Source organism: Clupea harengus, chromosome 1, assembly GCF_900700415.2.
Source record: "Clupea harengus chromosome 1, Ch_v2.0.2, whole genome shotgun sequence".
NCBI classification, from domain to species: domain Eukaryota; kingdom Metazoa; phylum Chordata; class Actinopteri; order Clupeiformes; family Clupeidae; genus Clupea; species Clupea harengus.
This window is the reverse complement of record NC_045152.1, coordinates 918397-940651: the sequence shown is the minus strand read 5'-3', so window position 1 is coordinate 940651 and position 22255 is coordinate 918397. Positions and strand designations below refer to the sequence as shown.

The 22255-nt window shown below is 43.0% G+C and overlaps 2 protein-coding genes across 4 annotated transcripts; one reads left to right on the top strand and one right to left on the bottom strand.

Moving 5' to 3' along the window:
* Nucleotides 1-748: 748 nt before the first annotated feature.
* On the top strand, nucleotides 749-7990 carry LOC105897683 (potassium voltage-gated channel subfamily A member 7). Of its 2 annotated transcripts, none has more exons than XM_012824634.2 (3): nucleotides 749-954; nucleotides 1966-2698; nucleotides 5949-7990. In XM_012824634.2, exons 2-3 carry the CDS (start codon nucleotides 2000-2002, stop codon nucleotides 6900-6902), a joined length of 1653 nt encoding a protein of 550 aa, XP_012680088.2. In that variant the 5' UTR covers nucleotides 749-954; nucleotides 1966-1999; the 3' UTR covers nucleotides 6903-7990. The 2 variants fall into 2 exon arrangements, with proteins under 2 accessions (XP_012680088.2, XP_012680089.2); XM_012824635.2 differs by lacking the exon at nucleotides 749-954 and adding an exon at nucleotides 1233-1338.
* Nucleotides 7991-18689: 10699 nt separating this feature from the next.
* fgf21 (fibroblast growth factor 21) lies at nucleotides 18690-21374 on the bottom strand. Of its 2 annotated transcripts, none has more exons than XM_031573479.2 (4): nucleotides 21094-21374; nucleotides 20571-20648; nucleotides 19682-19785; nucleotides 18690-19302 (listed from the first exon to the last, which is right to left on the bottom strand). In XM_031573479.2, the coding sequence occupies exons 1-4, from the start codon at nucleotides 21227-21229 to the stop codon at nucleotides 19003-19005; spliced, it is 618 nt and encodes a 205-aa protein (XP_031429339.1). In that variant the 5' UTR covers nucleotides 21230-21374; the 3' UTR covers nucleotides 18690-19002. The 2 variants fall into 2 exon arrangements, with proteins under 2 accessions (XP_031429339.1, XP_031429389.1); XM_031573529.2 differs by having other exon boundaries at nucleotides 18690-19299.
* Between the last annotated feature and the right edge of the window lie 881 nt (nucleotides 21375-22255).

The following is a 22255-nucleotide window of genomic DNA, read 5'->3' as shown; positions in this document are numbered from 1 at the left end:
TATATATAAAATATGTATCTAGCAACAACAGCTTACTGAAAATGTCCTTTGTTTAATTTATATTTAAACAAATGTTTAAGTAATAATATTAAATTAATTTTAAAACAATGTACTTTTTCTTATAGTGTTAATGTTAGTTTTACATATACTAATGACATGCAAAAACAGTATGAAAATAGTCTGAATAAAATCCAGCTACAGGTCACAACAATATTTGTCCAAAGGATTACTGGAAGAAAACACACTAATTACATGGCACTTCTCCACTTTGCCATGTGTTTCACACCTTCAAGATGCACATACACGCCTGCCAAAGTTTAATGAAACATTGAACAACAAACAACACAAATCTGTGTATTATTTAAACAATGTGTGTGTGAGTGTAAGTGTGTGTATGTATGTCTGTTGGTCTTGTGAGCAGAGGCAGTGACATCTGAGTGGGGGGTTGTGAGTAGGTTTGGGGGGGGTGCTGAAGGGGTCAGTATTGAATTTCGACATGACAGCATTCCCCAGGGGACTGTGTGAGCGTGAGAGTGAGAGTGAGGAGAGATGAGAGATTGAAGATAGTGACCCACAAACAAGTTTAACTATCCTAGCAGCACCACAGGTGGGGAGAGAGAGAGCCCCAAGTTGTAAGCTCAACACACCCCAGAATTCTCAAGAGAGAGTAGGAGAGGCAGAGAGAAAGAGAGAGAGAGCGGTGAGAAAGTGAGAGAGAAAAAGAGAGAGATAGTGAGAAAGGGTTGGAGAGAGAGAGGGAGAAGGAGGTGGAGGAGGAGCAGAAGGCACCCTCATGGGCACTAAAGGAAAGACAGAGAAAGTGACACGCAGAGTGACAGATTGACTAACCCCAACCTCAGACAGCGTAAGGAGAATCCAGATGCCACATGGTGTTGTGGAGGGAATCAAGACATAGCAACTGGCCCGGCTGTGATCAGTCTGAATCTGCCAAGGGTGAGTTGGAGAAAATAACCTGTAACATACACACACACACACACACACACACAGAGCCAGTCGGAGTCACACACACACAGACATACACACCCAGCCAACCAGGCATACTCTCTCTCTCACATTCACACACACACACACACACACACACACACACACACACACATACGCACGCAAGCAAACACGCAGGCCCACACACATGCACACACAGCCAACCAGACATACTCTCTCTCTCACATACACACACACACACACATACGCACGCAAGCAAACACGCAGGCACACACACATGCACATACACACGCAGGCAAACACGCAGGCACACACACACACACACATACACACATGCACTTGCTTCTTTACTACTCTTTACGCTCCTGTGCTGGTGTAAGCTTGCTCTAATATTATTACTACTAATATTATTCACTTGCATGACTAGTTTAACTTGGCATGGTAGATTGGTGATTGTTACTTTAAATATCTTTTATTGTGATGATATAGTAGTGGATATAAATAAGTCAAATATTTGAATGTTCTAATTTGTAACCAGTGTAATATGGAGTCGGCAGTTTTGAGTTATAGCCTGTCCTTAGTCCTAACAGAAGAGCTTGAAGAGGACTGACTTCAAGATTATTTAAAATTTTTACATTTCTCTGTTAAGTTACCATTTGTATTCAAGCATGCTGAAGTTACACAATTTTAGATTAAGATATTATGTAACAATATGATTGAAGTATATTCAGTTGTGCTAACTCATTGTTCTATATTTCTGTCTCATTACTGTACATTTTGTTTATGATCAGAGACACTGTGTTTCAATGGTTTATTGCGACTGCAGTTGACCTTGGCTTTGGTAATGATATATCCACTAATATACAGGGCATTTAATAGACTTTACACTTTTATTTGACAGACTTGGACAGAGATTCAATTCTCTACTTAAGTGCTTTTGACTTTTGACTTTGACATTTCTCAGTCCTTAGAACTCACCCTCACTGTTTCAAACTCTTTCAGACTGAGACCAGCATAGCGAGTCACTACTTGGACAATGGACAATCACAACCAAGATGCTGAGGAAGAGGGGGCAGAGGACGGCAAAAAGCTATTCATCAGCATGGAGGAGAGCGACAAGCAGAGCAAGGAGCAGCGCAACAAGGCAGAGAAGGGCGAGGAGGAGCAACTGGGTCTCTCGGAGAAGGAGGGCAAGCGTGATAGCAAGCGCTCCGGCTCGTGGCGTGGCGGCTGTGCGCTGACGGAGCGCCTGGCGATCAACGTGTCGGGCATGCGCTACGAGACGCAGCTGCGCACTCTGGCGCAGTTCCCCGACTCGTTGCTGGGCGACCCACGCCGCCGCCTTCGCTACTTCGACCCGCTGCGCAACGAACTCTTCCTGGACCGCAGCCGCGTCTGCTTCGACGCCATCCTCTATTTCTACCAGTCGGGCGGGCGCCTGCGCAGGCCTGCCAACGTGCCGCTGGATGTCTTCATGGAGGAGCTGCGCTTCTACGAGCTGGGCGAGGAAATCGTGGCACGCTTCAAGGAGGACGAGGGCTTCCCCAAGGAGGTGCCCAACCCGCTGCCTGATAATGAGCTTCAACGAAAGCTGTGGATGCTGTTTGAGCACCCGGAGTCGTCCGGCAGCGCACGCATCATCGCCATCATCAGTGTCATGGTCATCGTGGTGTCCATCCTCATCTTCTGCCTGGAGACGCTGCCCGACTTCAGGGCGGAGAAGGAGCTTCGAGAGGTGAGGCCCCGGGGCGGGGTGGGGGTGTTGATGAATTGCATGGATAGAGGAAGAGAGAAACACACATTGTATAGGTGCTGAGAATCGAGCTAAAAGGGCGTATAGTTCACCCAGGGGTAAGAGCAATCATGAGGATATAGGTTAGGCCAGGTTAGTAAGACATCACAGGAATCAGCCTGGGACTGAATGATGAAGGAGGTGGACAATGACTAAGAGTGAATAAGGATAAGTAAATACGTTTCCTGAGGCAGCAGTGAGAATCACTTATGGAGTGACCACCAGCTGATGACAGTTGGTTTATGTCAATGACAGATGTGGGACATTAACACTATGTGAACGAACAAACACCTTTAAGGGGCCATACTGAACGCACGCAAAGACACAAACATACACACACAAACACATGGATACACACCACACACACCCATACACACACACACACGGACACACACAGTAACTCTCATAGACACATGTACATACCTCTCGAACCCTAACTGTGGGCCGGAGGGGGCCAATCATGTCGTGTCACATGGCGGGGGACAGACAAACAGAGAGGTTAGGGGGGCAGGCCTGGGGTCAAAGTGCGTGTTCTGCTGGGAACCTGGAGAGAATGAAGGGAAAAACGACAGAAAGAGACACAGACGGAGAAGGTTAGAGGGAAAGTGAGAGACAGGTTGATGCCGAGATTATTTTAGCCATGTCGTTAAATTCGATACACGTAGATTGAGGGAAGGAATGGCAGGGAAAGGAGAGGAGGGTGAGAAAGTGGAATGCTTGGTGGCAAGGAAAGAAAAACACTGGGGAAAATGGAGTCTGGAATGAAGTAAGAGAAACAGTTGGAAAAAGCGAGAGAACAAGGAGATGATAGTCAGGAGAGGGCAGGGTGTGGTGTGAGCACGTGGAACTGAGGGGGGAGAGAGAGGGGCGCAAGACAGGGAGGCGGGTCGTTTTCGGCGATGTTAAATCTGTTTCTTAATCTCGGTCCAACTGCGCCGCTTATACCAGTGGCTTGCCAAGAGAGAGCAGCAGTTGGGACGGGGGGAGATGATATGGGAGTGTGACTGGGTGTGTGTCTCAGAGGGAGAGAGAGAGAGAGAGAGAGAGAGAGAGAGAGAAAGAGAGAGAGGGGGAGGCATGAGGTATGAAGCAGGGGCATGATCTTAAGTTACACCTTCGAGATCTAAGGCAGACTATATATAGAGGAAGGACAACCCTAGGAGCACATCAACACATAAACGGCAGCCTGTATTAATAAACCCACTGACTCATGGGCTGAAAGAGGCATGGAAAGAGTCTTTGAGAGCACCTATTTGATGACTCGCAACAAAATGATATAAACCTATCAGCATTCATTCTGACAAGGTGTCTGAAGTTTTTGTGAGTACACACGCATGACACCAAAGAACATAGGCCTGACATGACATTTTCCAGAGTACAAAGACGGCTGCTATTCACTCAGTATATACACATGTAAAGGTGTAAACACAAAACATACCCAAGGTCATATTTACACACACTACAGACTGTGTCCTTACACAAATTCACAGACTTGACATATTTGTCTATGTCTAGGTGTACAAAAAAAAAAGAGGTGAGAAATTTCATGAATTATACAAACACCCACACACCCACATCGAGTCAACCTACACATGCTGACCTACACATGGCTTGTTATTGGATAGAGCCGGCATTTATGGGGTGACAAAGAGTACAAATTGCCCCTAGAGCTGCAGGTCAGTTTGTGAACCTCACCAACGTGACAGAGCCGCCTGACCTAAAAGTGGGTGATAAAATCCTTTAGGAAAATGCTTCTGTCACCTGCTGCTGCTGAAAGCTTTTTAGGGGGCTTTCACACTAGAGTTTTTGGTTAGGACCAGGGTCCGCTTAAGCCGTTTTTTTAGGTTACTTCCGTTGTTGATGTGAAAGCTGCACACCAAGGGACCATAACCATGTCCTCTAGAAAACGGTGGTTTGGGGTACGGTTCACTTGAACCCCATTGCGGTTTGTATTTAGTGTGAAAGCTATCCAATCTAAAACCAGGAAATAAACACTATTTATGACCGCCGATGAATCTGAATTCTCCCACATCACTATTGAATATGAAATGATTTATTAACGTGTTATTTTCTAAAATGCTAACAGCCTTACATATAGTGCCTAGAGGACAATGCAAATTCATCTCGCATTGCCGCAAAAACCTCCTTATCCGAGCATCATTTGTGGGAGCGCGAAATTGACTACTTTCACAAAAAGATGAAGAAAAAAACAAGTAGATGCGGTTTATCCATTTTTTTCTCCCTCACTTTGCATCATTGCCAGATTGTCTTTAAGTGTCCACTGCTGAGAGGTGCTCACCCCTGGCTTACGGTATACATGAAGTGTTAAATTCCAGTAGCTCGAAGGCACGTGCTGTTCCACAAACATACGCCAAGCCTGTGGTGTTTTTCTTCCAAGAGTGTAAAAATAGAACACGTTCATATCAAAATGCAGTGAAGAGATAAGTTAGCAAGGCAAAGACAGACAGACAGACAGACAGACAGACAGACAGATATAGATATATAGAGAAGGAGAGGGAGTGCCAAAAAAGAGAGAGCAAGAGAGAGATGGAAGGATAGATATACTGAGGGTCTCAACCACTCAGTGATGAGTGATGTCTTTACAGCACATGCTCAGTGGTAGTAAAGGCACGCAGACTTTCAGTCTTTTTACTCAGTCCACTCTTTTATTTTCACTTTCACTTTCATTCTACCGGCACCTTTCCACACTCTTTACTTTCTCTGTTCTGTTTCAGCTCTTCAGTAATTGCACCTATTTCTTTCCTTCTAAAAATTGTAAACTCACCGATAAGTTATTCACTCCCTCAGACTTTTAGATGAATTGTGTTATATGAATAGGTGTTATGACATCATCATCATCATCATTGTTTATTCAGGGAGAAATTGACTGAGCACAGGGCTCTTTTGCAGCAATGCCCTGATTGAGGCCACATAGTACAGAAGAACAATACATAAACAAACCACAACAAAACGAAACAGACAAAATACATTTAAAAAAAAAAAACACACACCAAACAACTCAGAAATTAAGCATAAAAAATAAATAAATAAAATAACATAAAGTAAAAAAATTAAATCAGAGAATCATTCAAAACAACAACATTGAGGCACATAAAAAAAAAAAGAAATGTCCTGTCCTCACCTAGTTCCCCTTCTTCCTCCTCTCTTTCATTTTTTTCTTCTCTTTCTCCAGCAATTCAAAACGGTACCTCATCCTCACATCCCCAACGCCACCATTTTGGTGCCTCCAGACACCACGCCCTTCGACGACCCCTTCTTCGTGGTGGAGACGCTGTGCATCTGCTGGTTCTCCTTTGAGCTCGGCATGCGCTTCATGTGCTCGCCTAGCAAGACGAGCTTCTTCAAGGACGTGATGAACGTCATCGACTTCTTCGCCATCATTCCCTACTTCGTCACGTTGGGCACTGAGCTGGCCAGCAAGGGGGGCCCCCCACCCTCCGTGTCACTCGCCATCATCCGTGTCATCCGTCTGGTGAGGGTCTTCCGGATCTTCAAGCTCTCCCGCCACTCCAAGGGCCTGCAGATCCTTGGTCAGACGCTGAAGGCCAGTCTGCGCGAGCTGGCACTGCTGATCTTCTTCCTCTTCATCGGCGTCATCCTCTTCTCCAGCGCTGTCTACTTCGCCGAGGTGGACTACCCCGACACGGCATTCACCAGCATCCCCGAAGCCTTCTGGTGGGCCGTGGTCTCCATGACGACGGTGGGCTACGGCGACATGTACCCGATTACGGTGGGTGGCAAGCTGGTGGGCTCCATGTGTGCCATCGCCGGCGTGCTCACCATCTCCCTGCCCGTGCCCGTCATTGTCTCCAACTTCAGCTACTTCTACCACCGCGAGACGGAGTGCGTGGATAGCTCTGAGTTCACCCACGTCAAGACCTCGCTCTGGGAGGATGAGGACGCTGAAGGAGAGGAGGAGTACGAGGACAGGGAGGGCATGGAAGGAGAGAGCGACTACACGCCCCTGGAAGGGGGCGGAGGTGGCAGCGGTGGCATGGGGCCTGGTTACAGGGGCATCTGTGGCCCTCTTAACGGCACACTGCTGGCGGGACTTTGCGCGGGGCAGGGTGAAGACCTCAGGGGAGGAAACGTGTACCTGCGGGAGCCACTGGTAACACAGGTATGAGGGATGACAAAGCGATAGGAGGAAGGAGATAGAGATTGAAAAGCAGTCACTTTGGGCGGACACAGACTTGTATGTTCTGTCTCAGATATGAAAGAAGAAAGCGGAAGAGAAGCAAAGGGTGGACTCTGACGTATGCTACTTACACAATGACTGACTTAGACTTTTCATGGTACGCACATCAAACAGGGATGGCTATGAAAAAATATGTTTCAAAATGTTCCATATTACTGTTAAAACACTTAACAGGCTCTATAGCTCAATGTCATCACACATTAAAACTCAAACACGAAAGTTACAACATAAAATATTTATATTTGTCTACCATTTGTACTTGTAGATGTTATCTGAATTTGAGGAAAAAATAGAGAATAGAACTCTGAGTTATTTTGAATTGTAGTACTGTTTTAGTGTTTACAGGATTTGCTATTGGAAATGTCATCGCTGCAGTGTTATAAAATACAAATAAATACACAAATAAACATGTAAATACAAATATTTATCTTAAAATACATGGTCTCAAATATGAGGGAACAGTTTCTCCAATGGTGTTAACTGACTTTTTATAGCTGTCTCACTGGCACGTTGCAGAGGTCAATCTGGAGTTGTATATGAACCTTATCTGTAGACACTGGTTTGTTGTCATAACAACTGTCATCATCAAAGGGGCAATGGTAACTAAACCATAAGTCTTAAGCGCATAAGCCCCTACTGGTGAATGACACTTACACAGATATTACATTACAATGTGTTATACAGCCAGCCAATGAGGATCATAATGTACTGTGTAAGTGTAAGTGTAAGTGAAAGTGTATTTTACTTGTATGATTCTGGAAAATTCTGCTCATGTACTAGAATGTGAGCAATTGCACAGACTGGAGATTTGTATTATGTGGCTGCGTGAGCTTGTGCAAGTGTGTGCTTGTCTGGGTGTGTGTGTGTGTGTGTGTTTGTGTGTGTGTGTGAGTGAGTGAGTTTGTACAGTACTTTGTGGACTGTCAATGTGATAGTTGTGTGGACATTAACAGGCCTGTGTGTGTGTTCTTAGATGACGTAAATGTGTTTAATAAAGACTACGTCTATCACCTTAACCAATGTAGAAATTATTTATTCAGACCTCCAGCTTCTGCAAAAAAAAAAACTTTGGTGAAATGTTTGATCTTTCAAAAAGCACTAGGCCACTCATATAACGGTTATAATAAACTTATGTAATTGTGTGTGTAAAAAGACATCGTAGTAGTCTACTTAAAGCTTGGGTTACAATGGAATGTGTGACATTTGTTAACCCTGCTAATAAAATAGGGCACCAGCATTAGCTGGCAAATGGACTTAGCTGTCCTTTGCTGGGTAAACCTATTCTGTTTCAAGGCTAAACTTGGCCTTGCTAGTTTATGCTATGAGGCAACTTCAACAAGGAAATGCTCGTCCAAGATAGGCAAAACCCTGCAAAGACATTTTAAAAACAGACTCTGAGATGGTTCAACATGGGCAAACATTGTAAACCAGGCTCTGAGATATCCTGCTTTATCAACCATTTGCACAATTACCTACATTTTTAGTAGGATTAAAAGACCAAATGGTCAGGAAGTGCTTTAGTGTACACTCAAGTCAGATACAGGCAGAGGTTGTGCTTCATGCATAGCCCTAATTTTCGTGTCACAATGTGAGAATATGTTGTTGTTGTTCTCTCACAATATTCTGCTTGTATTGGTCTCCTTTTGTTTTCTTGCCAAATCTTTCGTCCTAGCCTCTTTTCACTATGCCAACCCTAGACTAGGCCTATATCGAGGGAATACAAACACACAGGACATATTGCCCATGTTCTTATAGGGGATCCGATGTGCATTCTGTGGAGTGAACCCTACGTTTGAGCACTCGTTCATATGGGGCGCCGTTTGTAAAATGTTGCACGTTCGAAAATCCTGCTCAGTTTTGCTACATTTAGCATTTTCATATGGAACAAAAAGCACGACAATATTCGAATGTCACTTTTTCAAGCATTTAGAGAGAAATTCATGTAAATTCATGCGATAACTTTTCCAAGGATATTTTTTGGCAGTAACACAAAGTTGTTAAATAATATAAATATTTCATCTAAATGTTAATGTTAAATGTTAAATGTAAATGTTAAATATAAATGTAAATGTTAAATGTAAATGTAAATGTTAAATATAAACGTAAATGTTCGATGTTATATATAAATGTTAAATATAAGTGTTAAATGTAAATGTTAAATGTAAATACAAATATCAAATGCTAAATGTAAATGTTAAATGTAAATGTAAATGTTAAATGTAAATGTAAATGTAAATGTTCAGTCTACATGTCAGACTTGACGACAGAACATTAGAATATTTACGGTAATTCATAGCTTTCAGTAACACTACCAGGGATACCTTGCGGGCAAAATGTGTCGACCAACAGTGGACATCGTCGAGCAGTGCAACCTACTCAATTACGATCGCCATCAAACACAGATCATACCACAATAGCCAGACAGAGATATCTAGAAAAAATTTACATTTTGGGAACCTGTGATCCCTTTACTGCACCCGCTGATATTTGTATTTCTGTAACGTCGTAGAAGTCCCTGCCTGAGCTCCAGTTTGGAGATATTTACATATATCTAATAGAAAATCCGTCCCCCTACACAACTCAAAAACTGAAAGCCTACCAAAAGCACAGATAGTAATTTAATTTTCAGAAGGGGATGGGTTAATAACGATGTCGTCTGGAAGGTGAAAACTAATAAACATCTTCATTATCAGAGCAAAGATGATTGCCATGTAATAGCTAGCTACCAGCTAGCGAGCTACATGCTGTTAGCTAGCAACCTTTAGCCTACCCAACACTGTTCTTTATCATTTTACACAATTTCCTGGTTAACACAAGTACAACCACCTGGTCTGGCGAATGACAACTGAAATTATCTTCCCAAGTATTTTCTACTGGCATTGTAGTATTACCAGTTGGATGACAAAATACAGTAGCCTAGCCTAGTTGCTTAGGTACTTGTCGCAATCTCAGAGCAGAAACCGGGTAATCCAATTTTAATCGTGTTGATGCTTTGTTTCTTGACTTTATTTCTTGATCTATTCCCGTTTTAGGTAGTTATTCTGATGAATGAGGCGACCAAAACAGGGTTAATGCTTTTATTGCAAGCTCCAAAAAGAAGGCTAGCTTACTGCCCGCCTGAGAAAAGTTGACCCAGAAGACGTCTACAATCAGCTGGAAACAGCCGGGCTTGTCTCCTCGCCGATTTGAACAGCCAACCGAGCAACAACTGTCTGGCATTTTACTACCTATGTCAGACAATTTTAAAGCGGATATATTAAATAATCTTGAATGAAAGATGGTCAGTTCCAGTATAAATTCCAGTGGTAGACAGCTGTGGAGTGTATTTTCTTGCCCGCAAGCTGGTAATTCTGACGTGACGTGAAAACTATGAAAGCCAATTACCGTAAATATTGTAAGGTTCAGTCTTCAAATCTGACATGTAGACTGAACATTTAACATTTACATTTACATTTAACATTTACATTTACATTTAACATTTACATTTAACATTTACATTTAACATTTACATTTAACATTTACATTTAGCATTTACATTTAACATTTACATTTAACATTTATATATAACATTGAACATTTACGTTTATATTTAACATTTACATTTAACATTTACATTTATATTTAACATTTACATTTATATTTAACATTTACATTTAGATGAAACATTTATATTATTCAACAACTTTGTGTTACTGCCAAAAAATATCCTTGGAAAAGTTATCGCATGAATTTACATGAATTTCTCTCTAAATGCTTGAAAAAGTGACATTCGAATATTGTCGTGCTTTTTGTTCCATATGAAAATGCTAAATGTAGCAAAACTGAGCAGGATTTTCGAACGTGCAACATTTTACAAACGGCGCCCCATACGTTCAGGTGTGTTTGTTAATACCAAGGATTAATTCTATGAGATCAAATTAAAGAGAAAGATTTTGAGATGATGTTCACATGTGCAATAATTAATGATTTTGTGCATATGTGAAAAACGGACGGACACACAAATATCCAACCTTTGTATGCAACAATGAAGTTACAAGCTTACAACACTCAAGTTACGAGTACAAATGTTGTCACTTATTTTACGCCTGAGCTAACTAGCCAATCAGCATGTTATTGACTGACTAGCCAATCAGCACGTTGCCTAATGACTAGCCAATAGATTACCTTGGAAGCCTGTCCAATCATTTCATTAGTCCAGGATGAAGTGCTTCTAGTATATGAACAAAGTGCTAATATGTGTCTACCGATGGATATTTTTTTTTTTACATGTTTGATGTTCAAAACTAGGTAGGGCCAGGGCCCTCCCAGTTCCGTGGTCCATGCCTGTAATGGTTATCACCACACGGTATGCATTTTTTGTTATTACAAATATATTCAGCCAGACAGGACCCTGAGGCGGGCAGGTAAGATTGTGGCCGATCCCTCCCACCCGGGTCACAAACTCTTCGAGGTCCTTCCCTCCGGCAGGAGGCTGCGGTCCATCAGGACCAAAACCTCACGCCACAAAATCAGCTTCTTCCCGGCTGCCGTTGGCCTTATTAACAAGGCCCGGGACCCCCACCTGACGTGGACTCTCATCCTGCCCCCACACCTCAAGCCTGTGTTATGTTAACACACACTACATTGCACACTGCACATTGCACATCCACTTTTGCACTCCTGCCCTGCTTGTTGTATTGTAGTACTTATTGTGTTTGTGTAGTACTTACTGTGTTTTTATGTTTTATGTTATGTGTAGTACTTATTGTGTTTGTATGTTTTTATGTTCACTGTATGCACCTATACACCAGAACAAATTCCAGGTAGGTGTAAACCTACTTGGCAATAAATACTATTCTGATTCTGATTCTGATTCTGATTCTGATTCTGATTTTGATCAGCTTGTGAGATGTGCAAACCGGTGACATCATCTGCACAACATATGCATTGGAGTTCTTTCTCACCTTGTTGCCATGATTGGCTGGGCACGTCTGACGTCTGGGAGGGGCCACTCCCCAATGCCTGGCGGAACACCATTCAAGGTTAGCAACTTCTCCTCGCTCTACACAAGAAGGAGGGCCTGGTTGAGATACCTCACTCATGCTATCAGAGAACTGGGGTTATGGTCGTATCCTAAAGTTCTCTTTCAAGCATGAATTCGGTATCTCACTAATCACATTTAAACTGATGTCGATTTCAATGCCTCAGTCGGGCAGATACGAGTGCAGTTTCATATATTGTTATCGTATTCATGGATGACTATAAATAGGCAGGCAAATACAATGCGTAATGACGTACAATGGCTGCTTTGGAAGATTTTGGCGAATGGAAGAATTCAGAGACCAGCCAGATTTATTGGCCAGTTATGAGTAGCTTATGAGCTGGTTCCTATTACTAAGAGCTGTACTCTTGGATCTCGGTGCTGCGGTGGGCCCAACTTCATAGAGAACTACCCACAGAAACTAAGCCGTGCTTGTCCCACCCTTGGACTTCTGGCAACTTCTGGCAACTTCTGGCAACTGGCACTTTTCAAAGGGAATTGATCTAAAGCATTATCACTCCATTAATGTTCAAATCACATGTGATGAAGACATGGTATGCACTAATGTAGGGAATCAGTGGTCTGGGTCGACCCATGACTTATTCATCTTTAGAGACAGCAGGGTTGGGCGCAGAGTTGAGGCCAGAGCTATGCGTGATGGCTGGCTTCTAGGTACGCATGAGTAATGTAGAAATTCTAAATCAATTGCAATTTTTCTCTACTGTAGTGCCTAACCTATTCACTAACCTTGCAGGGGACAGTGGATTTCCCCTCAAGCAGTGTCTACTCACCCCTTTCTCAAACCCACAGAGCGCAGAGGAGAGAAACTACATTGGCAGGCATGTTGTGGAGCGCACTATCGGACCTTTTAAACAAGCCAGAAAAGGTCGGCCACATAATGTAGCACAGCTATGGAATGTGCCTTTACCCCCTGACGCTGTTGGTTGTGTTGGCCTCTACCCCGATCCCTATCCCGAGGCCCCCGACCCCGACCCCTGACCCCAACCCGACCCCTGACCCCGACCCCTATCCCCTAACGCAGCTGCAGTGCACCAGCGTGTGAATGTGATGCTTCGCTTGTAAGGACACAGGGTATGGAAACAAACAACACTATTTATTGAAGTCTACTTAAGTCTTTCAATGTACAGCTTATGTCACACAAAACATTTCTTAATTCCCTTAACTCGTTTATGGCGACCTTGCTAATGGCGGTGATGGTGTCTATTTGCATCTGCAGGACTGCGTCACGTCTGTGAGGACACGGCTGCTGGAGGGCTGTGATATATATACGGGGTGCAGTGGAGACGCCGGGGATGTGCGCACTCAGCTCCTTCTCATCTGCAGTACCACTGACCCCGCTGGAACACGCAGCGGCTAAAAACAATATCAAGTGTCACAGTTGTCACAATGTTTACCACAACTTGAATGCATATGGTTTACTTTCTTTTCAAGCGAGGGATTAATAACTATTACTTCAGCCACATGCTGCCACTCTAATGCCTTTTTTACATTTGTAAAGCCTACACTGTGTACACCAAACAACATTATTTTTCTTACTTCAACCTCCCCTACAAGAACTTCCTTTTCACACCGGGTGACTTCCAGAAACCAGTGCCATAAGCAGTGCTTCCAGTTCACCTCAACAGCTCGAATGGTGGTCCCAATAAAGCTTCCAACACCAGTGGCAAATCCCATCCACAAGATAATAATTTTGACACAGGACGTAAGTGGCGTGCTCTGCACACGAAACTGCTGTCCCACTGTCTTGCCATTAAATCCCACTGGACACACAGATATAGCAGCCCAATAAACTTTATTTTTTATTTTATTTATAAATGTATTTATTGAAGGAATTGCACAATACAGGTTATCTCAAGCAGTACATTTTTCCTCCATGTTTTCATTCATTTTTTTTTTTAAACAGGATAAAGATTACCCTCACCCACCCTCCCCATACACCTCTTGGCAGTTAGTATGTTAACAAAAACATTTCTCAGTCATGAATGTACATTCTCACAGCTGTGCATCAATATTCTTCCAAAACATAGGCCCACATATGTCTATAACACATTAAGTGGCTCAAATATAGTAATTCTGTGAGGCGATCGAATATCGATAGGAAAAAAAAGGAGATAAATAAATAGGCAATGAATAGAAAGAATGGTTTATAAAAATAAATAAATAAATAAATAAACGGCTAGGAAAGGATAGAGAGTGGGGAGGGTCTCAGTTACAATTAGGGACACTCACCCAGTGGGCAACTCTTTCAGACTTTTAAAATACGGCAAAAACGGTCCCCACTTGAAATAGAACCTTTCCACAGACCCTCTCAGTGTAAATGTTATCTTCTCCAGCTTTAGAAAACACATTACATCTTCCAGCCAGACCGAAGCTGATGGGGAAGTAGAAGATTTCCAAACTAACAAAATTCTCCTACGGGCCAAAAGTGATGTGAATGCAATGATGTCCGACTGATTTGCATTTAAACTCAGAGTTTCATCAGCCACACCAAATATTGCTATAAGTGGACAGGGTTCCAGCATCACTCCAAGAGCCTCCAATAAACTTTGAATGTGGAGGAGGCTTTCTCCTTATCGAAGAGGGTTTGTAGAAATGACAGCACAATCCCCACAGAACACTGAAAGAGTACTTCCTCAACGGCAGTGCACAAGTCCTTAAATACACGCCTCTTATCATCATACAAAGTATATGTAGACAGCGTTTTCATACTACAAAATGGACGTTACATTTAACCCTCACCTGTTTCGCCACTTCTGGGTAAAGTTTCCACTTCACTGATCACTTTCTTAGTGTATATCGTGCCACTCCCACTCCCCTCCCAAATAGATAGGCTGGATCAGTTGAGGCAGCATGCTCTCTCCTGTGTGACCTTGATGCTCATTGCGCTCCCCAAGGCTGCACAGTGGTGTAGGCAGAGGCGTAGGTCAGTCACCATGCACATCTCATCCCACGGCTTGCAGTCCGGGATCACAGCTCAACTTGATGCCATCGGCATAGACGATGCTTTCAGTGCTTGTACTCCGAGGGCAATAGACCTGTATGCCTTGTAAGTCATGGAGGACTGGAATTCCTCAGCCTCCTACAAAAAGCTTGGAGCAGATGTTGCTATGAAGGTCGTCTGGCTGGGGTGGAGGTGGTGTGCCACCAACGGTTCCATCTGCGGCAGCCTGGTCGGCCCGTTGTCTTCCATGCTGTACCGTCTGGACCGGGCTCTTTGATGTAAAATGCTTCAGACAGGTGCAGTTAGCTTCTTCCAGACACTCGGGGAACAAGTGGAGTAGTTGTCTCTCCGTACTTTTCACCTGAGGTAAGCGATTGCCTTCGTACTGGGACTTCTTGTGCAGAGTGCTGGGCCATGGAATGCCCAATATTTCGGCAGCGGGGTAACACACTTCGTGCAGCCTTGTGCCGATAACCAGGGAGCCTCCATCGTCGCCTGTATCAGTGCTTAGGTTGCATGGAGCTTTGGGCATTGGTGCCCCTGAGGATGGAAGAAACGGATCATCACCATCTTTTGTGCAACAGGATGTTGTCCATTCTGTGCAGTGATTCCAACTCTGTGTCAAGGATTCATTGCACAGGCAGTCGGAGTCACCAGGCAGTTTCATCCATCTGCTCAGCCCAGTCCGTAATGGTGCTCACTAGGGTTTCCTTGGACTGACCACCAAGCATGGAAAACTCTACCATCATGGGGTCTTGTTTGGGGTCAAGCTAGCCAACGGTGCAGACTCTTCTTGAGCAGGTGAGCACAGTGGACACTGGAGCCCACGAGGATAGTGCATCTTCGGTGTGTTTTAGCCCGAGGCATTCATCGCAGCAGGGGTGAGTATCTCTCGCTGAGATTTTGTTCCCACACAAGAACACACGCCCTGGCTTTTCTTCATTCAAGGTGGGAGAGGGAGAAGCCATGGTGCCATTCCTAGCATCACACAAAACTTTGTTTAGCGTTGCAGCAAGGTGTTCGCTAATGTTTGCAGAAGCTATAGTTCAGCGAAACTCTAGTGTGCTGACTAGTGAGTTTGACTTGCAATTTTAACCGCTGTTTGGGGACAGACTGGTTAAAGATAGTTGGAGACAAGCCAAGGTATCATGTTAAATACCGCCATGTAAGAAATTAGCACCCAGCGAGCAAGTGATTAGCACCACTCTGTGGACAATTAGCATAAAATCTAGGTAGCGTTGACAAGAGGTTGCTTCTGAGCAAGAAGTGGTTGCTGAATGACGTTCTGCCAACTGCCACTCGGGCATAGTAATATAATGGCTGGTGGCCCCTTCCGGACATCAGACGTGGCCAGCCAATAGAGTATGGAAGTCGACCCAAGTTTGTATTTTTTTGTGTTAACATTTGAACACTTCCTGGTTCCAAAGGGAAAAATCCATATGGAAAAATTAATTTGTTTTCGCAAAGGCAAACAGATGATGAGATAAGTGACTTGCTTTGTAATCTGTTATTTTTTGCTGGTAGCAGAGGGATAGCAACAGACTTATTTTAGAGATATAATGGGTCTACGGTTTATAGATAGATAAACAGATAGATGGATACTTTATTAATCCCGAGGTAAATGTAGGTCATCCAGTAGCTTATACACTTATTCACTTATACACCTCACCGACATACATACATACATATATCACATATACATAGGGAGAACATATTCACACGGAGTGGGGGTGTTTACAGATACAAGAATGGGTCTGACCCTATGGTACAGAATGCAATGATCGTGACAGTGTCGATGTCCAGGAGGAAAGTGTTCTTGTGCTGCTGGTGTGGATAGTGCAAAGAATATAGTGTTCTTGTTCTTGTGTGTGTGTGGATAGTGCAAAGAGCAAAGTGATAGTGCAGAATATATAAGTGGTTAAGTCTGTGCATGGGGCTAGTATAGCCAGTAAAGGGATGGACAGTGGGTTGGAATATAATGAGATGAGATGAGAAGGGGAGGGCAGACTGAGGTAGACTCATGCAGAGAAGTCTGTTGGCTGACCAGTCCAGTTTATTGTCCATATGAACTCCTAAGTATTTGTAGGAGATACAGCATACAGCATACAGAGCATACAGAGATGACATACATGTTCGATACATAATTGAATGTGGGGTTTCTCAAGCAGTTATTTATTTACCATGGGTGTTATTTCCGAGCGTCGATTTTCCAAAACCCCATTTCTTGTCTCATAGGGATTTTCTTTTTCAAACTGGAACTTGCAAAAATGCTAATCCGCCGCCTACAATATGATGACGCTCACTCCCAAATTAAGGTCATCCACCTTAACAGCCTACAAATCAGACAGTGACTGGATTTTTTTTGTTTCTTCAAAAACCTTAGGTATAGTTGAGTAACATTTGCTAGCATTTGCACCACATTTTCTGTTACCGCCATAAACATTCTTCCTCGTTCGCAGTTTGATAACTTTACAAATAACATGTTTAATAAACAATCTGGTCAGCAGCCCTAGATTAAGCAATGCTATATTAGCTCAGATACTGGTTGATCCTGGTGAACTAGCTCATTACAGAAAGGAGGTCTTGGGCTGAGAGATATATTGTAAGGATAAGGAGATTAGATCATGGACAACATTTGACAGTAATCACAAAGGCCAAAACCTAGCCTATTCACTGACCAGCTTGTTACATGTTACCGTTTTTATTATGTTAAATGTTAAAAAATCGCCTCAATCATTTAAGATTTGAGCCAGTTGTCCTCACCAGGCCCTCTTCATTTTTGTTGAGCTACACTTCTTGCCTGGACTGGAAATGTACCTTTACCTTAACATGTCTAAAGTTAATTTGATGAATATTTCAATGAACATATCCTGCTGACACAAAGACACAACATTGGTTTTGCTGTGTAAAATAACTTTGGCGAAATAGCACCTCTATGAAAATGTAATTCAACACACTATTAACACACATGTGTTTCAACATGTAACATGGTGTTTTGGGCCTGAGGGTTGTTTGCAGTGATTCACGGTGTGTTCTGAGTGGTGTGTAGTGTTTCACATGAGTGTAGTGGTGATTGGCACACTTTAAATGAGCACTGAGCACGAACCTTTTCTACCGCACGTGTGTAGCATGATCACTAATTAAGCACAGGTGCCTAGCATTATGCCACTCCCCTCCTTAGGTGTTTCCCATCACAATGTTCCTATTTATACCCGTGTCCACAAGCTAATGACAGTATTGTCTGACGCTGTGTCCATGTATTAAGGTTGGTGATTGCGATATTCTTTGGTGTGGGCGCTATACTTTCTCTGGGTTTCATTTAATTGTAATACAGTATTGTCTGACGCTGTGTCCATGTATTAAGGTTGGACCAGAGGAGAGTTGCTTGCGGACTGCCGGCCATTGACCCTGTCCAAGCTGTGTCGTGTGTGTGAATGAGAATCAGAGAACCAGAAGAGCGTCTGGCTTGGCCGTGTCCCGGGAGAACGAGACTGACGCGCACGGTGCTGAAAACATACGAACCTACCTGGACACCCAGACAGACATTTGAACTTTGAGTGCTGGCACTACTTTTAGGAAGCGCATTTTTAATGTTTTATATTTATTATCAATTCCCTGGAGTCGCTAAATAAATCTCTTTTATTATTAAGCACGGTGTTCTGATTTCTCTTGCACGTATTCTGAGCTTTGCGTCTGAGCCTCAACCTCCCTTTTAGGGTGTGTTACAAACAGATTTCAATAAATAAGATATTTATTAAATAAGATATAATGCAGATACAATATACAAAAGACACAACAAAACAAAAATGTTGTTGGCACATGGTGTTTTCAGCCATTCAGCCAAATCAGTCACCCATGCCATTCACATTCATAGGCCATAAAACCTGCAGACATATCTCAAAAATGATGCGTCACCATGTCCAAAAAGTCTATGCGTACAGCACCCACACGCTCCCACACTCACCCACACACGCTCCCACACGCTCCCACACACACACACACACTCCCACACGCTCCCACACTCACTGCACCCACTGTGTGAATTTCTATCTTTTCGTGTCCAGACTCGGGCTGAAGAAGGTGTTGGAATGGGACTGTGCCATCCCCAGGGGATCATGGGAGTTGAAATTTTGTTCGGAGTTGAAACTTCTCAAGGTCTCCTGCTGCTCCGGATATTTTTGCTCCTCCATTGACAGGTCGCTTGTCAGCGGCAAGAACCTGAAAAATATCTGTCCGCTTCTCCGTCTGAGGGACAGAGGAAGCCCACTGTGAGGTGATAAGAAGATGGAGTATCCATCCGCCGTCAGCACCTCTTGTAGGTTGCAGTCCGAGGCTATAAAGGTCTGCTGTGAAAAGTACAAGGATAGGTGAACATTGATGAGATGAACAGTCGTAAAGCATGAACATGTCATAGTATTGTGTAGTAAGTGGTTTTTGTTGACGGAAAATAAAAATGCTTTTGGACTGATGTATTTCTGATGGCATGATATACAGTGTTCTCCAATATTACTGTTCACTTTATATAGGCTAACGTTCCCTTGTTTCTGCCCTTTTTAGTATAGATTTTTAAATACTGTATATATAGATATATCTGGGCCCTCAAAATGATGCGGAAAAAAAACACTCCAGTCAAAGTGTCAACATGCACCAAAAACACAGGAACAATTAAGTGTATAGGTATAATACTTAAAATACAAGTAAATACAAGTAATCTTAAAAGTTCACCTCTCCCCTGAAGTGTCCTTTCTGGTCAACGCAGAGGAACAGCGATGAAGCCAGGCCCTTTATGACAGTATGTCCTGCTTTGATGGACCGCAGCTCCAGAGTAGCTGGAACAGAGACAACAGTAACATGTAACATGCTCAGTGCCACCAGGTATATGTTCCCTTTCCCCGGCCAATGGGCCCTCAACCCCAGCTAATGATTAGATCCATTGGGCCCTCAACCCCAGCTAATGATTAGATCAAGCTTTTTTCAAGTAGCCTTTGGTGGCTTTATACTTAGTTTAAAAGTATTGTATAAAGTGTAAGTATGGTGCCAACATTGTGTATACAAGATGTGTTCAATTATGGAGTTATGGAGGTATGGAGTCATTTTCATACATGTTGTACCTGTATGGCTATTTGAAATAAATTATGATGACCAATGTTTTTTTAGAATCTTACACCTTATGAAGTTCAATGGATAGTTTTAAAACAAAGCCTGTAAATATAAATTCTTCCTTATTGTAAAACCGTTGTAAAATCGTGCAAAACAGACTTTTAAAACAAAGCCTGTGAATATGAATTCTTCCTTATTGTAAAACCGTTGTAAAATCGTGGACAACAGAGTTTTAAAACAAAGCCTGTAAACAGAAACTCTTCCTTATTGTTTAAACGTTATCATAACAGTGCTTAAGCCTTGTAGACACACCATGGGCACGTCAATTTGAATTTGAGTCATTTACTGAACAGGGATTGCATCGCCTTCTAATGGCTTGCAAGAGTTCAACCATAAACAAATCAAGCGTGCGTGCAAGCGTGCACAGTTAGGCATGTTTTTGAGTCTCAAGTGTAAAAAATGTACATCTGAAAGATGTGCAGCAAAGACCTGGTTAGAGGCTCTGTTGACTTACTGTATTGAGACATTTTGGGGGAGCCAACGACGGAACCATCAGGCTTCATCTCCAGGAACTGAGCCTGTCTTTTAGTCTCTAAAGATAAAGAAGACACATGCATAAGGTCATTCTTAGAGATCGGTCCAGACTTCAGATGCACGTCTCAAAAACAAAAACAAACAAACAAACAAACAAAAAAAGTTTGTTTCCACTGGAAAATGTATGGACTCCATGGATAGCCTTTTTAACACGGGCAATAGATAATTACATTGTAGGTTACAAAACACAGTTTTAAATTGCACTTACAAAAAAAGAAAAATAGGTATAGTATGTCCTTAGGCATAATCACTGGTATGTCCTGCAGCTCAAATGCCTTCAAGTTTCTGTCACTCTCCGCAATTGCACTCTGCACATCTAAGTGATATGTGCACGACAGACTTGGACAGAATCTTTACAAACATAAATCCTATTTAAAAACTAAAAGCACCGAACATAAAACCTAGAAGAAGGAGGAAAAAAGGAGAGATTTTGTGAGCCTTACCTGTATAGAGATGCCGTTGTCTGACCTGATCGTTGAAGGATGAAAGAACGCTTGAACTTGGCACATAGAAGCAGAGAGACAGCGATGGTAGGAGGATGGGGAGGAAGAGACGGAGAGGTGAAGGGGACAGAGACATGGAAGACGACACTAAAGGCACAGTACAAATGAAATACACATACAGATGAGGTGGCCACTCAGTCACTTGTATAGATGCTCACGACTGAAAACCACGCTAAACAGCCACAGTACAGTGTAGGTCAGAGAAGTCTACAGTACACCAGAGCAGTTTTTGCGAGACTTATATACACAGAGGGGGCAAAATAGAAAGGGGTTGAGATGAACTGAAAATGACTCACTGTTGAGCAAAAAGGAAGTGAGATAAGCAAAGGAGTTCTTAGGAAATACTGGCCGTCCCGAAAATGGACATCAACAGTGCCAAGTCGGCCAACCACTGCCCACGCAGATGAGTAGGATGGTTGTACGGAATTTCACGGATGTAAACCATTATAGCAGATAACTCATCTTGTCGTAACACTAGTGACGCCCCAATCCTTTTGGAAGGTGTCACAGCTGTGCCCCAGCGGCCTTCCTCCTCTCTAATTGTTGAAGTCACGTGTCAACTGGACCGTGTCGTTGTGAAATGCAGAGCGGGCATGTGTCAGGAAGGCCCCTACATTTAGTGTAAATAGTTGCGGTGATGAAGAAGCATGCAGCACGGCTCCTCCATATATCTACTTAACTAAACACACTGCTTTACGATGTTGACAAAGCACTCGTAACTAGTAGTTTATCGTCATTCTGCTCCTATGCTATGTTTTATTACCTTTTATTATACGGCTCTTCAGAATGTTCCAAAAAGTTCCGTTGATTTGAATGGGCCATCCCAACGTTCGCCGGTGAATATTTCCTGATATTCACCGCTGCGAAAAGATATTGACCGCTGTCATTGGCAACGGGTTTTTTTGCTTCTAATTCACATTTTTCATATCATTCCGCAAGTAGTCCGGTCATTTAACGTAACAGACTCATTGTAATTTGAAGTCAGCAAGTAATGGGTTGCTACGCAACACCTGAAACTTAAAAGTTCTATTTGCTTGAAGAACTATTTATTTCTTGGCGGAAATCACGAAACGGCAACTAAATCATTAAAAAGAGGTATTTT

Excerpts from the sequence above, each read along its gene's own strand:
- LOC105897683 (XM_012824634.2), top strand. The coding sequence starts at position 2,000 with ATGGACAATCACAACCAAGATGCTGAGGAAGAGGGGGCAGAGGACGGC. Across the intron at positions 2,699-5,948 it reads CGGAGAAGGAGCTTCGAGAG|CAATTCAAAACGGTACCTCA; the intron begins GTGAGGCCCCGG and ends CTCTTTCTCCAG.
- fgf21 (XM_031573479.2), bottom strand. The coding sequence starts at position 21,229 with ATGTCTCTGTCCCCTTCACCTCTCCGTCTCTTCCTCCCCATCCTCCTA. Across the intron at positions 19,786-20,570 it reads CCCCAAAATGTCTCAATACA|CTACTCTGGAGCTGCGGTCC; the intron begins GTAAGTCAACAG and ends TCTCTGTTCCAG. Across the intron at positions 19,303-19,681 it reads AAGGACACTTCAGGGGAGAG|CAGACCTTTATAGCCTCGGA; the intron begins GTGAACTTTTAA and ends TACTTTTCACAG.